Source organism: Perna viridis, chromosome 3, assembly GCF_037379345.1.
Source record: "Perna viridis isolate PV_CMFRI_1.1 ecotype Kerala chromosome 3, ASM3737934v1, whole genome shotgun sequence".
In the NCBI taxonomy this organism is placed as follows: Eukaryota; Metazoa; Mollusca; class Bivalvia; order Mytilida; family Mytilidae; genus Perna; species Perna viridis.
In genome coordinates, this window is record NC_142447.1 from 42887872 (window position 1) to 42908978 (window position 21107).

Consider the following 21107-nt stretch of genomic DNA (forward strand, 5'->3'; position numbering starts at 1 on the left):
GATCAAAATCAAAAATAAGAGGCGCACAATGGGAACATGTAGTAAATGTACTGTGTAAGTTTCCATAGATACCATTCAGTGGTGTGGGAGGGTAACAGACAAGAGAATGATACCCTCTGTATACTATATACCCCCAACTCAAAGCTGGTATATAAAAATGATGTACGTAATAAGGACACAATTTATATTCCTACTGATAATCCATAATAATTTCCCCCTTTTTCATAAAAAATAAATATTTATAGCATAACAAATTACATACGATTCATAAATTTATTATCAAAATGGCATTAAAATTCAACATGAAAATGTGCTTCTGAAAATGTAGCATTGATAAGTTCCAAGTGCTAAACCGTGTTGTACTCACATGCAATATGACATGCCGCTGGCAGATCAGTATATGTTGACCTTTCCAGAGCCCTTGATGTCGTTCCCATTTTTTTTGTGGGAGTTCATATTGCTCGTGCTTTAGTTTTTTTTGTGTGTTACATCTTGCTTTTCTTGTGTTCAATTTACATGTGTGATATGTTTTATTCGATTTGCTACGTTGTTGTGTATGTAGATCGTCTTTTTTACCAGTTTTCACGTTCTTGCATGTATTTTTGGTTTTTGACATATTTGAATTATCCCACTGCTGACGCTTTAGCTTTTTTGGCCGATATCTATAAAAAGCAGAAAGTCACAACTTTTGATCTTGTGTAATGCCGTCTCTATTTCTATTGCGTTATGGTTTATTTTTACTTATTGAGAAATATATATTAGGTATTTTTGTTTTTTATAGCATATTATAGTCACCTAAGTCTTCGGAATAATGGATATTTTTCAAACTTTTAGCTGACCTCGCCGAAGGCCACGTGAGATATTGTCATCTCTTGGCGTCTGTCGTCGTCGTTAATAATTTATCAAAACTCTTTCCTCTGACACTACTTGACCATTTGGAACCAAATATGCATATAATTGATATGGGGATTTGTGATCCGTCGAAAAACATGGCCGCTGTTGATAAAATAGAACATACGGATCAGACAGCTGTTAGTTTTAGAAAAATTCTGACATGGGAAAAAGTGTCTAGCACGGTGAGATATATTTGTGGTCAAAATTTCTTTTAGTGTGATAAGGTATGTTGCAGTTATTGCTCTTTTTTGATCCGTGTGAAAACATGCTGATTGTTACTAAAAATAGGGGTCAAACAGAAATCTTATGCATGTATCCCCAAAATCGTACGTTTTAGCCAAAATTTGACAAGGTAAAAGTTTTCAGCATGATGAGATAAATCTTTTGTCAAATATTCCTTTTAATCTACTTAGCCATGTTTCAGGTATTGCCCTTTTTCGACATTTTATCTATTTAATTCAAAAATCTTCTCTGAAATTACCAGTCCAATAAGAATCAAACTTGGTATGAATGTTTCTTAGAACATTTTGCATAGATTTGATGTGGGTATTTTTTTGTTTTATCCTTGGTAAAACACAAAAAATCCTTTTGATTTTGTTCGTTCTTTTAATTCACCTGGTCGTAGGCCAGGTTAGCTGTACCATCACTTTGCGTCCGTCGTCGTCGTCGTCGTCGTTCGTTGTCTTTTCATAACTCTTCTCCTCTGAAACTACAAGACCAATCAGAACCAAACATGGTATGAATGTTTTTTTTTGGGTGTTTGGCATAGAACTCGTGTGGGAATTTTTGATTCGCCTAAAACCTGGCCGCCGTTACTGAAAATGGAAAATAGGGGTCAGACAGTATTTTTTTCGTATTTATCTCACTAATTGTTAGAACTAGCCTAATTTTGACGGGATCAAAGTGTTCAGCATGATGAAATCTACCCGTGGTCAAATTGTTGATCCGACGAAAAACTTGGCTGCTGTTACTAACAATAGAACATAGGGGTCAGACGGGTGTTTTTTTGCTTATATCTCCAAAACCGTTAGGTTCAGCCGAAACGATCCTCATTATACAGCCTGCATTTGGTCAAAGTTGTCAGGTGACTCCTTGTTAGAGTTCTTGCCATTGAAAGGTGAAAGGTGAAATGGTGTTTATTTTTAAAGTTTTCAGCCAAATCCTGAAAACTATAATAGGTGTAAACAGTCTTTCAATTGCTGAAATGATCCTTATGATAAGTCCTACCAATGTCTTCTTTGAGTATAAAAAATGGGACAACTCCATGTTAGAGTAATGGTCTTGAAAGGCAAAAATTTAAGCATGCGAGCGATGCAGGCTCCTTGAAGCCTCTTGTTACTTACGAATGTATTTATAGTTGAGAGTCGTTGGTTAAGTCGTTTCATATGCTTTAGTTGAAACGTGTCGTTCCCTTGTGTTGCAGAAAAAGGAAGTCTGGACATTGATTTTACTTATTTCTTACATTATGTTAATAATAAATAATGGTAAATGTAATGTATCGGCCCAGTCCGAATTTTATCAAAAGTTTATATTTCTGGTCAACATTGGGAGAATTGTCCCAAGATTGATACAGGTTACCTTTATAAAAAGAGCAGTCAAGGTAACCAAGATTCGGCGGTAATCAAAAGAATATTTTGCAAGGATAAAGACTAAACAGTGTGGAAAACTAAAATTTGAGGTCTCTTAGATTAAAGTATATGACAAAATTGAACAGCATAGACCTACCATGTTTATCATAGACCAACAATTATTCAGTATCAGGTCTCAGTATCGTATTAATTTTCCCATAGACTTCTATAGTGAAGTGCATATTTTTAGGATTTTTAAAAAAAATATGTAAATTGATTCAATAAAACTTTCACTTATGTAGCATTTGTAAGGACATGTGAAAAAATAATTTCCCGCAAAGAAAATAGGGTGAGTCCACGATGATCGGACAGAAAAGTAGTCTCGAACTATAAATAGCCATTTTCCCTACTTTCACCTTCGTTTTGCACTCACCAAACCAACCTTTTCAGTGGAACATTTTTATGATATTATGTTAGATTTTCTGTTAAAAAAGTTCTTCATCTTACAGTGTGATGTTTGCTCTATTTTATAAGTCATTGTTCATATCTTTTGACAAAATATTAGTTTGTAGAGAGGCAAAAAGAAAATGCACTATATTTTTATAGCATCCATGTTTTGACGTACACCTGCTCAGGGATATGCAATACGATACTGGTACCTATTAATAATAAAATAAAATAATATACTAGTCCGTCGTGTTGCTCATACATCGACAAAAATACTGAAGCGTTTAGAATGGGCCAATTATAAAGATAAAAAATGAATAGGATAATCCAAATACATTTAAGAATGTCACGTCCGGGGTAGAGGAAAGAGTTGAGGAAAACTATGACATGGTGAACAGATCAGTTCTCATTGTGTAGATGGAAACACCGTAATGTACACGAGTAATTCCTATTCCGGAAGCCTAACTGTATGAAGTCTTGTACATTAGAAAAAGTACTGGCATTACACATGACGTATATGAAAATATCATGCGCTTATGCTGAAGGGATGGTGCCCGAGAAGAAAAAAGTTTGCGATACTGGACGATATGTCATTGCGTTTGTAGTATAATTTGTTCTCGAGTTTTTCTTTCATCGACCTCTATGAGTACGTCAGGATGCGATGCTGACTTCACAGTGTCCGTATGGTCCTTTATCTCAAGTTCTATGGGTTAAATGCGATGTAAAGAAATCCCCGATTTTATATTAGCATTATTTAAAGATGACACATCATCTCTGGTCAAAGTATCTGGCTAAGCGATGTTGCTTCATTTGGATAAGATCAGTTATAAAGTCAGCCCATAATAGTGAAAGAATAGGTCGATGAGTAGCAGAACATAATTTGTTCCCATTGGAATGTCGACCGTTTGTTGTAAAACACGTCCACTACACAGGACAAATATATTGTCGATAAAAAATTCCAGCATTTTGACAACGTCCTCGGTTTATTCAGAAGATGATTTGGAATCGTGTTTACAATGTATTGAGAATCCCTGCCAAGTTCTACAAATTAGAATAGAAAATCGACTGACTGTAGCATATATTTGGTTTTTCAAAATGAAATTCAATACATTAGTAGAAAAACAAGACTGATGAATATCTTTCATTGTGTATTTGAAACAACAAAAGTTGATAAATAAAAATCAATTGAAATAAATCTGTTGCCTAACCGTGGAACGTCTAAAACACATCTTCATTTCTTGTCCACAATATAGATTGCCTTTATATATATCGAGAAGAAACTATCTGCAGAAATATCCTTCCTTTGTGTGTATACAAATATTTAGTTACTAGACTACTAAACGCAAATAAGCCTGTCTTAATGAAAATGACAAAATATGTCCTATATTTTCCCCTTTAGTTTTGGGTACGTTATTTTGATGGTATGCATTTGAATAGTTGAATGGCAAAAAAAACCCCTACATTTCCTACACATTTGAAAAAAATAAAGGATAGAGTTAAAGTATATGCATTTGATTATATGTCTAATTAAAGACATGGATGTCTAACAGAGTTCTAAAATACTTGTGGACATCTATACGACATGTTGTAGTAGGGGCTGTAGAATATCTGTCGATGTCTATATAGCATGTTGTAAAAAGAGTTGTAAAACACACGTTGACAGCTGTACGAGATTTTGTTTGTTTGTTTGTTTGTTGGGGTTTAACGCCCGAGCAGCAATATTTCAGATATATTCAGGCGATGAACATGAACTGGATGATAAAATGAACATGAAATGATGATAAAATGAAAAATGGGATGGGACACAAGAATAATGGGGTCGAGAAATTTTGATTGCCACTGGAAAGAGGGAGAGGTGGGTAGGGTCGGGCAATTTAGCCTCCTGTGGCGGAGCCCTAAGGTCCTACTCCGGGAGAATACCACAGTAGGGTTCTTTAACGTGCGAGGAACTTGGCATCTTTCCCAACACGGTGCATCACTATGGTTTGCAGTCAGGTTTTCCGTATTATAGCCTGACAACCCCAGCATGTAACATGCCAGGGGTACCCCATTCTACCACCTGGGGCACACAACCCAGTTGCTCTGTGGGCAGAGCGCCCTAGCCCCCGGCTAGGGTTCTGAGCACTATTTAGCCGCCTTTTACGACAAGCTTAGCGCTGCTGCAGGCCTATTCTTTTGACACACAGACCTGCACAGGTCACGCGATTTTGAAGTGGAGGTTGTAGATCAAATCTACATGGCATGTTGTATTAGGGTTTGTAGAACATCTGTGAATTTACATGTCGCATGTTGTAGTAGGGTTTGTTGTTGAATATCTTTGGATATCTATATAATATATCGTATTAGGGTTTGTAGAACATCTTTTGGTTTATATAAAATATGTTGTAGTAGGGGTATCTTTGGATATCTATATAATATATCGTATTAGGGTTTGTAGAACATCTTTTGGTTTATATAAAATATGTTGTAGTAGGGGTTGTAGAACATCGGTCGATATCTATATGGTATGTTTTAGTAGGTGTAGTAGAACTTTTATTGATATTTATATGACACTTTGAAGTAATGGTCGTCGAACTGTCGATACCTATATCTGGCATTTGTAGTAGGGGTTGTAAAACATCTGTGGATATCTATCTATATGGCATGTTGTATAAGGGGTTGTTAAACATCTTAATATCTGTATGGCTAGTTAAGGAAGGTGGTGTAAAACATCTTTGTATATTTATATAGTGCATGTAGTAGGGATTGAAGACAATCTGTCGATATCTATATGGAATGTTGTAGTAGGTGTAGTAGAACAGCTTTTGATAAGTATATGGCATATAATAGTAGTAGGAGCTGTAGAATATCTATCGATGTCTATTTAGCATGTTGCTGTAGCGATTGAAGAACTTCTTTGGATATCAATATCACATGTAGGAGCAGATGTAATAAAGCATCTGTGGATGTCTATTTGACATGAAAGAGTAGATGGGCCAAAGTTCGTGGACTATTTATGGACAATTATATGTCGTACATGAGTAGTGGTTGTAGAACATATGTATATATCTTTTTTGCAGATATGGATATCTGAATAGCAAATAGTAGTATCTAAAACATGGGAGAATTATATCATCATTACCGAAATTGTTGCAAACAACTCTAGTAAACTCAGCCATGCCTGAATTCTTGGTAATATTTATTTAAAATAAGATTATTTATGTGTGGAATATATGATTTACTTTGCCTTATTTGTTAAGGTCTGTAATTTTACCCCAAGCATTCCATCCCCAACCACCAACTCCAAATATCGGCAAAATTCTCAATCTTAAAAATAGATAGACAATTAAAAAGGGATCAAAATCAAAGTCCTCGGCCAAGAAATTATACATACACAGTTAAGACAAAAGAATAAAAAAACTGAAATTGAGGATTACAAGACATCACACAAAATACTTGCAACATGAACTCCAACATGACACCGGAAGTGACATCTGGTGGTTCAAAGGATATGTGTGTCTTGCGTCGCCAGTGATTTGCTTTTACAGATACCCTTATATGTCCCATTACAAATACTTTTTAAGTCAAAAACAAATTTATGTATATCCACTTATTCTATGTTCAAGGCATTGTAGAAGGTCATTAATTGACTGAAACTATTTGTTGATTGTTTGACTAACAATATGCTATTTCATACCGATTCCAGTTTTGTGTTGGTATGGGTGCTTATGGTGTCTTCGGATCACATGCGGTTTTTGATTCTATTTAGCAGTATATATATACGCACCCATTTGATAATAATAGATTGTCAATATACAATAAAATGTAATGTTAAAATTGAAGGAAAATAAGTCTTACATTTGTTATTTCAAAAGAACCTCCCAATTAATAAATGGACTGAAAATACCTAATATTAAAGTACAATAAGAAACAAAACATATAGGTCAAACATATATCCTGTAGAAGATATAAATTGATGAAAATGACAAATTTATGATGGGCAAGGAAATACAATTATGACCTAACTAAAACACTATTTGGTCATATAGCAACTATCGTGGTACCAATTTAAGTATTTGGCTCTTTAAAAACCAGAATTCTGAAGATTACAGAAGAAACTGTTTAAATGCATATGTATCGTCCTAAAAACAACGTTTATTGTGTTTATTTCCTGGGACCTGCTATAAATCTATACGTGAAATATTTATTGACTGCTTATAATGTCAAAAAATTCTGGCGGGAAATTCCCATTACTTCTGTGTAGTAGAATGCTGCCAAATTTTAAGTATTAATACTCCTATGACCTACTTCCAAATCATCTTCCAAATATACAGAGGAAGATGTTTACAAAATTGCTGGAATTTTTAATCGACAACATATTTTTCCAGTGTGGTGGACGTGTTTTTCAATAAACGGCCGGCATTCCAATGGAAACAAATTGTGCTCCTTTACTTGCTGACCTTTTCCTTGACTCTTATGAGGCTGACTTCATAGCTGATTTGATCCAGAAGAAAGGATATCGTTTAGCTAGATCCTTTAATCTCAGATTCCGCTATATAGACGACGTATCATCTTTAAACAATCCTAATTTCGGGGATTTGATACATTGCATCTATCGCAAAGAACTTCAGATAAAGGATACTACAGACACTGTGAAGTCAGACTCATATCTTGACCTATACTTAGAAATCGATGGTAAAGGAAAACTATTGACTAAACTTTACGACAAACGTGATGACTTTTCATTCAGAATTGTCAACTTCCCTTTCATCTGTGGCAACATTCCTTCAGCACCTGCGTATGGAGTGTTCATAACACAACTCGTACGTTATGCCAGAGCTTGCCGAAACTACGCAGACTTTTTGTATCGCGCTAGAACTTTAACAATAGCCTTCTGGAACAGGGTTATGTTGCTAAAAGATTGAAGTCATCACTACAGAAGTTTTATGGTCGTCATCATGAACTCATTATGGTGTATCCATCAGCACCATGAAAACTGATTTATTCAACGGGTCATAATTTTACTTTCCTCGTTTGTCTACCTCGGACTTGACTCTTTATGAGCAACTCGGTGGATGTTTCTAGAAAAGCAGAGGATGCTTACCCTACCGGTGCACCTGGTCCATGCTTCCAGTGTTTAGTGGAGTCCGAGTGCTCATTTGCTTTTGTTACTATGTATGTATGATTTTAGTTACTTTATATTCTTTGTTGTGTATGTCTGTTTTCCATGTTTGGTCGTTGTCCCTGGATTGCATTCTTTTGATTACCGCTATAACCTTAATTCCCTTGATTACTCGTTCATTTGCATTCCTCTTAATTTATAATACAGGTTCTCAAGGCCTACTGAAGGATTTACAATAAAAATGTGATTAACGATTGCATGAATCATCTATCATGAGCTTTGTTTTCTTATTTTAAGACAGAACTGCATTTAAAGCTACACTAGATTATTAAGTGTTATATGTTATGTGTAATAGTCCAAAGAAGAGACGACTTCAAAAGACTTAAAAATAAAAAAGATAAAATTTTTACCTAAGTTTGGTTTACATTGTAAAATAATATCTTTTCTAAAAAAAGCAGTTCGTAATTAAGAGGTAAAGAGGTACCTTAAAATCTTTTCTTTAAGGATTGTGACCGATGAACTGTCTTTATTCTTTTGCTACCTAGGGCAACGCTTGAAGTATCAGGATGGATCATCAAAATTTGGTCTATACCATAAAAAATGCATATCAAATTGGCAATTACAATTCGTAATGACTCATAATCAACGAATACATATACTGATACCTTTTATTTTCACAATCTCATTCATAAAATGGCTAAAAGAGATGTCTACATTAAAAAAAATACAAAAGCGGGTAAAATTAGAATTTGCATGGTTTTTCTTCTCAGAAAACAATTTATTTTCCTTGATAATCAATAAATGCGTTGTATTTTTTGCTATAACACTTTATACGTACTGCTATTAATATGATTGAGACAGGTGTAACATGTAAGAGGACGAAGTTGAATATACATAGATATTTCTTTTTTCATAATTGAAGACGTGAGCTTTAATCATTTACTGTTGTTAAAGATGCGAGAAACTGAGATAAAATCATTGTTTTGTATTACCTTTGGTATTGCAACTTCCTGTCAGACTAAAATAAGGTTCTTAGTGCTTCTAATGTCAAAAGTTAAATTCACATTAAATTCGTCCTCTATCAATATTACACAGTTTCAATTGAAATATTCATAGTCATAATATAAATTTATAGATGCTATCATTTTGAATGGGACACAATTGCAAAATGTTTAATCTTGCTGCAAAAAGCTTTCTTTTGAATTTATTGAATGTGGACCCAAACAGCCTCTAATTATTTTGCACAAAAATCCTGTTTTATTATCGAAATTTTGTCATGTCCATTCAAGGTCTTAACTAAAATCACATAAGTTTACAGTAGTACAAAAGTACATTTAACCGACGGAAATGTAAGTAGTAGTAGTTCTCATTTCCCGACATTACATTATATATGATAATTCTAAATTTATATAAGAAATATCCCTGGACAACACGAGAAAAGTTCCATGTTAATTTCCATTAATCAAATATATGGTATAAATTCACTATTTTATTAAGTAGGATAAATTAATCAAAAACGAAATGTATATTTTAAGTTGAATATTCTTGTCAGTTGTATATATATACGAGAGAGGAACCAAAAAGAGAATTTGAGAAGAAATATAGGGGGCCATTTTGGAAACAGTGCTCAACATTTTCCAACAGTACACGCACTTATAGTTATAACAAACTTAAATCTAATTACCTCTAGGGGAAGAGTTTAGACAATAAGTTTTCAAGAATGCAGAAAAACGAACAAATTATTTCCCTCTTAAATATTATAAAAGGTCAAAATTGTCAAAAGAGTTTCATCCGATCAATCAAAATTAATATTTAAAAAGTTTGCACACTATTGAATATATAGTCCCTTGCAGGTCCGGGTGTTAAAAGAATAGGCCTGCAGCAGCGCTAAGCTTGTCGTATAAGGCGACTAAATAGTGCTCAGAAACCTAGCCGGGGGCTAGGCGCTCTGCCCACAGAGCAACTGGGATGTGTGCCCCAGGTGGTTGAATGGGGTACCCCTGGCGTGTTACATGCTGGGGTTGTCAGGCTATAATACGGAAAACCTGACTGCAAACCATAGTGGTGCACCGTGTTGGGAAAGATGCCACGTTCCTCGCACGTTAAAGAACCCTGCTGTGGTATTCGATAGGAGTATGAACCTTTGCGCTCCGTCACAGGAGGCTAAATTGTCCGACCTAACCCCCTTTTCCAGTGGCAATCAAAATTTGTCGACCCTATTATCCTTGAGTCCCATCCTTTCTTTTTCCTTTCATGTTCATTTTATCATCCATTTCATGTTCATCGTCTGAATATAGCTGAAATATTGTGCTTGGACGTTAAACCCCAACAAACAAACAAACAAACACGATTGAATAACAAATTTGCTACAGAGAATGCACGCAAAACATAAAAATATAGTACAGTTGATTGTATGTTATCAAATTTCATAGGAAAAACAAATGTAAATAACACTTTTTCAAAGAAATAGTACCTTTTCTACAGAATAAAAACTACAGAGATATTTTGTCACAACCCTGTCTTTCTTTACTATAGTTATTATGGATATTTTCTCTTTTTTATATGGAATACATTTAAACTCATTTAAAATACTGGTGTGATCTTGAAAGAGTATTCAAGGGAACCAAGGTTATAGCAGTAATCAAAAGAATGTAATCCAGGAACAAAGATCAGACCAGACATGGAAAACAGACATACACAACAAAGAACATAAAGTAACCAAAATCATAATACAAAGTAACAAAAGCAAATGAGCAACTCGGACTCATGGACCTGGTGCACCGGTAGGGCAAGCGCCCTCTTCGAAACATCAAATATGAAAACTGCATAACTACAGAAGAGAACAGAACCAATTATCACTGTTGAATGAAAGAAAAGGAAAGAAAAATACAGCCCCCCTAAAAAAAAAGTCCATAGCAAAAAAACTCAATCAGAACACACGAAAAAAAATACCTTCAATACTTTTTTGCAGTGTCGACTAGTAAGCAGTGTAGGTTTTATTGCCATGATGTACACAATCGGCAACGATGGATGTGTTTTACCAACATATGATGATAATGAAAACAGAAGACACTGGCTGCTTTACAAATTAAATTATAGTGTTTTAACTTTTTCGAACAATTTGGAAGATGAAACGGTAGGCTATCAATGTTTTTTTTCTTTTTTAATAATTATGCTTTACAAGCATAGTGTAAAAACGATAAAAATTTCATATATTTTACAACTATGTAACTGAATTCTGTTGGATGTAGGGTTTAGAAAGATATAATTTTTAGTTACTTTATGTTCTTTGTTGTGAATGTCTGTTTTCCATGTCTGGTCTTTGTCCTGGATTACATTACCGCTATAACCTTGGTTCCCTTGATTATTCTTTTTATAAAGATGACAAAAACAATTATAGTCATTATTGCTTGTGGTCTTTTTCAAAAAGGTCCTCTAGCGTTAAGCTTTTAAAAAATGGACATTTACTGGTCCGCATTTGATAATCTACCAAATAGTCATGGTGTAATAATCTGCGAGTCGTTTGACACAATTGTACAATTGGTTGTATGTTTGTTTGTCTGTTTTTCTTTTTTCTTTTTAATAATAGGTTATGTTATTTCATGATTAATCTTTATCATTAATAAATAAAATTCAAACGGTAATTACTGCATATCATTATTATAAGCTTTATTATATAAAAGTATTTAAAACATACGTATTGTTTCTAATTTTAGCGTGCGGAAATGGAACGACACGTGCCTCCTCAATTGTGGTCGAGATTAGATAATATGGAAGTACATATTCCTGATTTTCCAGAAATACCGACTTCGTGTTGTGTAGACACAACCCAGGTATTATTATAATGTTATAAATATACAACTATGGTATTGAAAGTATCGGGAATATTTTGTTACTACCAAATTTCTACCAAGTTTATGATTCTTCTGTCTATGTTGAGGTGATTCATGATGTAGACAAGTCCATGGATCAGACAATGCTTTTTTGGTCTACATATGCTATATACTTATGTGACAATAGTCCTTCCTGTATTTAGATCTGTTCTTTTGAGAAGACTGCACTTCAAGCTACCACTTAAATTAACCAAATCAAACAAATCAAGAACGCTAACTCTTGTAAAGTACCAATTTCATGTACAATCTATATAAATTTCATCTCAAAAGCGCAACAACCAAATGAAAAACTAAGGCTAGTTATGTGGTCTAAACATATGTTTGAACAAGAAATAAAAGTGACTTTGGTGGGGTTTTAACATGCATGAATCACCTACTGTCTGAATGTTAGAAAGACTGCTATTTAAATAAATCATCCTATTATCAAAAACTTTATTAACATCGTTGAACTATACACTTTAACCTAAAGAAATGGAGTTAAGGTATGTAATAAACTGATCGGACGACTATTACATTAACTGCAATCAAAATCTGCATGTTCTAAACAGTAGAAGAACTGTAACAGACAATTGTTTATAACCACAATTCAACTACTTTCCTTGAGATCTTGTTTTAATAAAAAGTAAGTTGTTTCTACAATAAGCAAAATGAGTTTTCTATAATATCTTGAAATGTTCTCATCGCAGTGTTTGCGTCTATCACATGATATTTTAGTAATTGAAGTCAATGTGTGGGAAGGGTGTTTGGATATATCGTAATTGAAGTCAATGTGTGGGAAGGGTGTTTGGATGTATTGTAAAATAAATTTCCTGGTTATTTCACAAATATGAATTTCCAATGTACGCATGACATCTAATAAAGCTAACCTGATTCTTATTTCCGATTTCCATTACAAATGACATTATCATTTGATTTAGAAATAATAGTGAAACTATACAATATTTAACAACACCAAAGCTAGTTTTAGTCTTCTTTTCTCCATGACTAAACATAACTAAATCCCCAAATTCCTAAATTTCCGCACACTATTGTCGACCAACTTCATTTCAATACTCCACTCTTTCATCATAACCTCTTCGATTTCCAGGGAAAACAAAAAAGACCTCCATTTCAAGTACATAAAATGTTTAACGTATTAACTTAATGTCACGTACTGTAGTTAGTTGTAAATTGAAAAAAATATGTAGATACAATATGATCAAATATTGATTTATTTATATTCAAGCTCGAAACATGCTTTCAAGAAGATTGCCATCCGTTGAGGAGATTGGTGGAATTCATGAACTCCAAAATATCATCGAAGTATTCAGATATTGTAACCAACCTTACAAACTCACTATTAAATATTTCTAATATTATAAAATGTGAACATTATCATGCTACACATCAAAGTGTAGATGAAACATTCAGTAACAATTTTTATAGAGGGAAACACATTAATAGATTTATTTCCGCTCTTGCAAAAAGATATTCTACTTGCTCATAAACAACTATGTAGTGGCACGGCAGCTGAAAAATAAAATTCCCCGATAGACATAAGTTTGGTCATTAAAGTAACGAGAACATTGACACACACGTGACATACTACATAGAAAACTTCCGAAGTTGAATAGAGTATTATTTGTGTAGGATCGTGGACACAGTAGTGGGTGTATTTCTTCCGTAGAGATGCAAGTCATTTTACAAATGATACAAAGACAATTAAATGTGTTGTTTGATTTTGTTTTGTTTTGATTTGTTTTGTTAATATTTTATGGCGAGTGTCCATAGTTTTTTTTTAATTTTTGAAAATAAAATGTCCATTTAATTGCAAACTACATTTTACAATAACAATTTAACAAAGATCAATAAGAAACTTTAATGACGGATACACAAAAAATCACTAAAACTGTTGATATATAGTCATTTTTTTTAATTTTTATAAAATAAAATGTCCATTGCATTGCAAACTACATTTTACAATAACAATTTAACAAAGATCAATAAGAAACTTTAATGACGGATACACAAAAAATCACTAAAAGTGTTGATATATAGTTTTTGATATATTTATTTTGCATCAAAATGACGTTTCAGCAAATTACTGAGGAACATCGTTTCATTTTTCTAATTTCCATTTCTTTTTTCGTATACTGAGCAATGCATCAAAAGGTACATTTCTTTAACATGTTGAAATAAATGTGCCTGTCTGCGTTACAGTGAACTAATGCACTAGTTCGCGAGAGGGACACAACACGAACGTATGAGGAGATAACTGTATTGATTTGAGGTGTCAATCTTATATTTGAGTGTGACAAATTCAATTTACTGGCGACGCATAAATACAAATAGATTTGGGGAAGTAACAATCAAAATTATTTAAAATATTTATGCGCATGTATGAAAAAATCAATCGACGATTTGATGCCTTGAAAATTTGTTATCCAATGAATTTACATTACGATGAATGTTTCATTCGAATTTTTGGGTTATCATACACTCAAAATAAATTTAACCTAGGGAAAAAATCTAAACAATTCTGAACAATTCCAGACATGGAAAACAGCCATACACAAAAAAGAACATAAAGTAACTAAAATCATACATACAAAGTAACAAAAGCTAATGAGCAACTCGGACTCCACTAAAAACTGGGAACATGAACCAGGTGCACCGGTAGGGTAAGTGTCTTCTGCTTTTCTAGAAACACCCGCCGAGTTGCTCATTAAAAGTCAAGTCCGGATAGACAAACGAGGACGGAAAACTATGACCCGTTGAATAAATCAATTTTCATGGTGCAGATGGATACACCATAACGATCCACGAGTTCATGATGACGACCATAAAACGTCTGTAGTGATGACTTCAATCTTGTAGCAACATAACCCTGTTCCAGAGGCCTATTTGTTAGAGTTGTAGTGAAAAGAACGAAAATGTATCGACAGATAATTTATAAAACAAGAAATTGAAAGCTACTGATGACGGTAGGTAGAATCGGTAGCATTCGATGAGTAATCAATTCTGAAGCAGCCACTTGGAGGTCAAATATCTATCGAATTTTATCACAACTTTTGTACAAATAAAATATAACCTCGAAATTTTGTTGTCCAATAAATACTTATTACTATTTCTATGAAATAAAACTTTGTCTTTTTTCCTTTTTTTTTTTAATACAATGGCATTTCTCCATTGATGTTTTGCTAAGGTAACATGCTGTTAACGCGTCTTTATCAATTTCAAACGGAATGTTTTTTATCATTGTAGTCTACAGAACTGTTAAAATTTGTGCCTCAAGATGCTTTGGTTTTGATCGAAAATAAAGAGTGCTTTCAGTTTCCCCAGTTTCCTGAAACAACATATTGTGCAGATACTATAACGGTAACCTTATCAGAGTACTAAATATAATTTTGAGATAGTTCAGTCACATACAATCTTTGAACACAATGGCTTCCAAAATGTGCCTTCCCTCCCTTCAAAACATTCTGTTGTACAGATTTCAGATAGCTATAAAAGCATGGCTTAATATGAATTAAGGGTAATAATAAAATTACCTAACTGATCAACTCTAGGCAATAGTCAAATGGAATATTCAAAAAGGAAAGTTCAAATAACGAACGGCAAAATCAAGGTAAAAAACGGAAAGATGGAAACCACTGCAATAGTTCTGATTTAACGTCAAGATTTCATGTAGATTGTGCGCTGAATTTGCCAATTAAAGTGGTGTTTAAATAAAAGTAATTAAACCCTTATAATAGAAACTATTATCAAAAATCGGGAAGAGAAATATAAAAAAAAATACATGAACAATCAATGTTCATCAAGGTCGACCTTAAATATAATTTTTAAGCTTTTGTTTTTTACTGGACCTGTAATGAATTATTTTTGGATGATAAGAAATTAGTCCATGGGCCACATACACCCTAGATGACCCCTTTTGAGGAATTTTTGAGACCACATTTTCACTTTTTTTCTTAGGATCATAGGCGGGTCTTGATAGTATTTAGCAATGAATATGTGTTTCTATCAATTAATAAGATATAACGAAACTTACTGAAGTGTTGTTTTTTTTATCTTCTAACGTAGAATATAAACTGAGACAACGGAAGAGTAATCAAGGGAACCAAGATTCTAGCGGAAATCAAAAGACCAGATAAAGAAAACAGACAATCACAACGAAGAACATAAAGAAACTAAAATAATAAATACAAAGTAACAAAAGTAAATGAGTAACTCCGACTTCACTAAAACTGGGAGCATGGACCAAGTGCACCGGTAGGGTTAGCGTTCTCTGCTTTTCTAGAAACACCCGCCAGTTGCTCATAAAAGTCAAGTCTGTGGTAGACGAAAGAGGGAAGGAAAACTATGACACATTGAACAAATCAGTTTTCATGGTGCAGAGAGCCTTAATTAAAAAAAAGGCAAATACTTTATTAAATACAGTTAGAAAACAAGAAATATACAATCATTTCGGAACATCTTATCCTCTGGAAATTTTGAATCTATTAAATAATTAAATGGATTTTTAAAAAAGTTTTGCTGGATACGGGTATACAGTTAAGAAATACCTCAAAAGCCAATAGTAAGAAATCAAATATCGAAATGGAAGATAATTCTAGATGACACAATTGCATTGATTATATTTCTTAGGATTGCAAAGGGGGACTTAGAAATTCTGATAAAAAAAAAACAAATTACAGAACAAAATATTTTTAGTTCTTGAATTTCAAATTTTGCGTTCTAGTGTGAAAATTTTATATTGAAACAAATTGATTCCTAAATAAGAGGTACCGCAAAACCTAAACCTTAGAATCATCTGTGAATTTATTCCTGGAGAGTTTGTAACCGGTAAACCGCCTGTTATCTTAAACTACTAAGGATAACTATTGAAGCATAAGAGTGGGTCGTCAAAATTTGATCTTAAATATAGAAAATCCATAAAAATGGTAATAACTATTCAACATGACCTGGTAAAAACTACAACAAACATTCATAAAATAGTTTTGTTTTTTTACGCTTTAATTCCTGATTTTTCCAAAAACAGATACAACCATTATAGTATATCCACAAATGTTCCGAAATTGCCCATTTGTTCCTTCCCTGTAAAAAAAATCAATGATCACTTTTTTTATGAAATGTGCGATGAAATGAATAAATAAATCATTTGTAAGCTTTTCATCGAAAAAAAGTTTAAAGTTTAGATTTATCTTTTATTAAGACCATAATTGCGTATATTATTACATTATATAATGGTTTAAAGCAAGATTATGATGTAAGCAAAAAAATAAAACTCATACCAATTTAAGATATCTTACATTTTGACGTGTTACAAACTGATTGAAAGTTAACAATCTGTCAAAACAAAATTCTAAAATTGAAGCACTTGATCCCCTTTTAAGCTCACCTGGTCGAAGGCCAAGTGAGTTACTGCCATCACTTGGCGTCCGTCGTCATTATTGTCGCCGTCGTTAATAATTTTATTAAAATATCTGTTCTGATACGTTTTGATAAATTAGAACCAATTAGAACTTTAATTAAAATTAAAACTATTGACCAAACTTTACGACAAACGTGATGACGTTTCATTCAGAATTGTCAACTTTCCTTTCATCTGTGGCAACATCCCTTCACCTGCGTATGGAGTGTTCATATCACAACACATACGTTATGCTAGAGCTTGCCGAACCTGAACCTACGCAGACTTTTTGTATCGCGCTAGAACTCTAACAAATAGGATTCTGGAACAGGGTTATGTTGCTACAAGATTGAAGTCATCACCACTACAGACGTTTTATGGTCGTCGTCATGAACGCGTGGAACGTTAAGGTGTATCCATCTGCACTATGAAAACTGATTCATTCAATGGGTCATAGTTTTCCTTCCTCGTTTGTCTATCCCGGACTTGACTTTTAATGAGCAACTCGGCGGGTGTTTCTAGAAAAGCAGAAGACACTTACCCTACCGTTGCACCTGGTTCATGCTCCCAGTTTTTAGTGGAGTCCTGGATTATATTCTTTTGATTACCGCTGTAACCTTGGTTCCCTTGATTACTCTTTTATGAATGTTCCTTGGATTATTCTACAGAGAACTTATGTGGGATTTTTGATCCGTCGTAAACATGGCCGCGGTTACAAAAACATAACATAGGTGTCAGACTGATGTTTTTCGCATATATCTCAAAAACCGTTAGGTGTACCCAAATTCTGGCACTAGGTAAAAGTGTTCAGCATGAGACCTATCTGTGGTCAAATTTTCGTGTTAATCTGTTCAGCCATGCTGGAGTTATTGCCCCTTTTCGACGTTTTTTTGTTATTTTTAATATTATTTCTTTCAAAAATCTTTTCCTCTTACACTACCAGACTGAATAGAACTAAACTTGGCATGAATGTCACTTCGGGTGTTCCGCATACAACTGATGTTGGGATTTTTTATCCTTAGATAAATATGACCGCCGTTACTAAAATAGGACTTATGGGTCAGACAGAAGTTTTTCGCATATATCTTTAACGCAGTTGGGTTTTGATAAATACTGACCTAAATTAAAGTGCTCATTCAACATAATGAGATCTACGTGTGGTCAAAAGTTCGTGTAAATCTGGTTAGCCATGTTGCAGTTCTTGTCCTTTTTCACGTTTTTTCTCTATTTTTAATTTGTTATTTCTTTCATAAATCATTTTCTTTGACACTTCTGGGACATTGGTATGATTATTCTTTAGGTTCGAACGTTAGGATTTTTTCAGAGAAAAAATATGGCGGTTTTTACAAAAATAGATGTTGCTTATTGAACCAGTTGAGCGATGCAGGATCTTGAGAGCCTCTAGTTTGTTAAAAAGTAGCCAAATGGCAAACATTTAAAATATAAAAGTAGACATATTCTAGAAGATAAAAATCATAGTACTATAAATTTCGTAAAGGGGGATGGGGGTCAGTGTTTTCCTATGTTGCCCATGGACTAAATGTTGTTCACTTATAGAATTCAAGTTGTCAAATAAATTACTAGTAGTACTTTTTCAAAAAGTGGTTATGATTATCTAAACTCACCATACAAGAACAGAAATATGAAGTTGTTTTCAGTATGAGCAAATATTCCCTTTTGAAGATCCTGGTTAACCTATAATATCAGGAAAATATATTTCTGATAAAGAGAAATTGCTCCGTACTGAAGTGTTTTCCTGCTTAACTTGCGGACGATTTTGAATCATACTGCCTCAGTTTAAAAAAGACAAGGTTAGGTAACATCATCATTATCAATGAAAAAAAGTTTGATTAAAGACGATTAAATAGGATTTTATTAAATGAAATGTCTAAAAAAATTGAATATACAATTTCAACAACTTACAATGAATACTAATGGCCAACTCTTCATAATTCTTCATATGTGAACAAAACAAAAAACCCATATACAACGAAACAAAATAAAAATAATGAACATATTAACAAATATACACAACTGTTATTGTATATCAAGCCACTCCTTTAAGGACAGTGAAATCAATCAAATTAAAAGAGAAATCAATTGCGTCGTGTTTTATATAATGTTTCAATGGATGGAAAAATGTCATAATAGCTATACGTTTATATGAAAGAAATGTATGCATATATACTACCAATACAACTGTTTTGTAATATTCAAGCTAGGATCATGCTTCCAAGATGATTGTACTCCAGTGACGAGCATCATGAAATTTATCAACACCAACATGTCTTCAGAGTATTCAAGTTTAGTTACAAGCCTTACAAATGCACTATCATTAATATCAAATATTCTCACATGTGGACCGTATAATGGAACAATAATAGGACAAAGACAATCCTATTTAGAACTCACTATAGATGAAAACTATATGATAGAAAAATCCGTGCATGGATACATTACCACGCTCGAGAGGAGGTGTTCTGTATGGTTATGACAGTATAGCAATTTAGTCTCTACACGGGGATAAAGTAAAAAGCCCCTTTTTTAAGGGTGAGGAAGTAAGGTTGCTCCTGAAAAATTAAATAGTGATAATTAGCAACCATATTTTTTTGTTATTATGAACAATTTCAAATGAAGCGACGTACAAGAATAATGACAAGTGTAAAATGTTAACGACGACGACAGACGCCAAGTGATGGGATTAGCTCATTTGGCCTTCGGTCAGGTGAGCTAAAAAGGGAGTGTTATCTGTATATAATCTGCCCCTGGGCAGCAACATTTCATGAGGGTAATATCCGCCCTCTTGTGATCTTAACTAACTTCACTTCCGCAAAACTGTTCAAAGCGTTATCATGTTCATCGACGAAGTCACATTCGATATCAGTTGAAAGTACGGATTACTTTTATGTCTTTTATGATTTGTCTTTCTTTGAAAGAAAAAAAAAGGGTAAATAATTCATTACTGGAATGAAAAAAAAATGTGTTAAACAGATTAATACATGGCTTTTTTTAAGTATTACCCTTGTTATAAGCCCTCGATTTTTATCATAAATCGGGCTAAAGCCCTCGGGGCTGACATTATATCTCGGGCTTAGAACAAGGGCAATATTAAAGACCATGTATTAATCATTATTATTACATATACATACACGATGTTATTTCCATAAAATATATTCATTAGATATCGATTTAAAACTAATGTAAATGAAGAAATAAATCTAAAATTGTGCTAAATTAATGTAATAAAAGAAGCTCTTTATTGAACTTTAAATTAAATCCCTCATTTCCAAAATTACTAATGCAGAAATACCCGTAATATATATAAATGGTTCATAAAAACATCTCACACATTACACCCGGATATTGTGTAGATCATATCGATTTATTTTATTTATCTGTATGAATAAATGTTGTTTTGTACTCCGTTGCAATGATTTAAATCTATGCAAACAAAAATAATCTAAAATGAATTTAATGAGAAAAAATGGACATAGAACAAAGGTAGACTATCACATCTAAATTGTTCAAAAGCTTAAAACATTGTAAGTAAAATCCGGATTTCTTTGCGTTTAAAGGATGGCCAAATTGGGAATATATAGACAAGATGATGATTTCGTTTGATAAAATTAGAGAGTCAAATCTAATAACATCTATGTAGTATATTAAACAATGGGACAACAGAGGATTGCGTTATGACTGTTTACTATTCACAACGGAGCATGCCATACATGAGATTTATATGTTTTGCAGCATATGAATATTATATGAAACGAGCACCATATGATTTTTTTTATGGGACATTTTGCTGTGAT

At 33.4% G+C, this 21107-nt stretch overlaps 1 protein-coding gene across 4 annotated transcripts; it reads left to right on the top strand.

Annotated features, from left to right (window-relative positions):
* The first annotated feature begins 34 nt into the window (after window positions 1-34).
* Window positions 35-20602, top strand: LOC148622354 (uncharacterized). 4 transcript variants are annotated; one of them, XR_015920627.1, is made up of 6 exons: window positions 35-6080; window positions 10982-11146; window positions 11727-11843; window positions 13129-13205; window positions 15147-15260; window positions 19514-20602. XR_015920627.1 is itself a non-coding variant. In XM_088572213.1 (5 exons), the coding sequence occupies exons 1-5, from the start codon at window positions 6066-6068 to the stop codon at window positions 15160-15162; spliced, it is 390 nt and encodes a 129-aa protein (XP_088428339.1). In that variant the 5' UTR covers window positions 35-6065; the 3' UTR covers window positions 15163-20602. The 4 variants fall into 4 exon arrangements, 3 of the variants coding, with proteins under 3 accessions (XP_088428339.1, XP_088428337.1, XP_088428338.1); XM_088572213.1 differs by having other exon boundaries at window positions 15147-20602; XM_088572212.1 differs by lacking the exon at window positions 35-6080 and having other exon boundaries at window positions 8414-11146.
* Window positions 20603-21107: the final 505 nt, after the last annotated feature.

Bases quoted from the DNA above. Each gene is read 5' to 3' on its own strand.
- LOC148622354 (XM_088572211.1), top strand. The intron at 11,147-11,726 runs GTAGGCTATCAA...TTCTAATTTTAG, and splicing joins ACAATTTGGAAGATGAAACG to CGTGCGGAAATGGAACGACA. The intron at 11,844-13,128 runs GTATTATTATAA...TTTATATTCAAG, and splicing joins GTTGTGTAGACACAACCCAG to CTCGAAACATGCTTTCAAGA.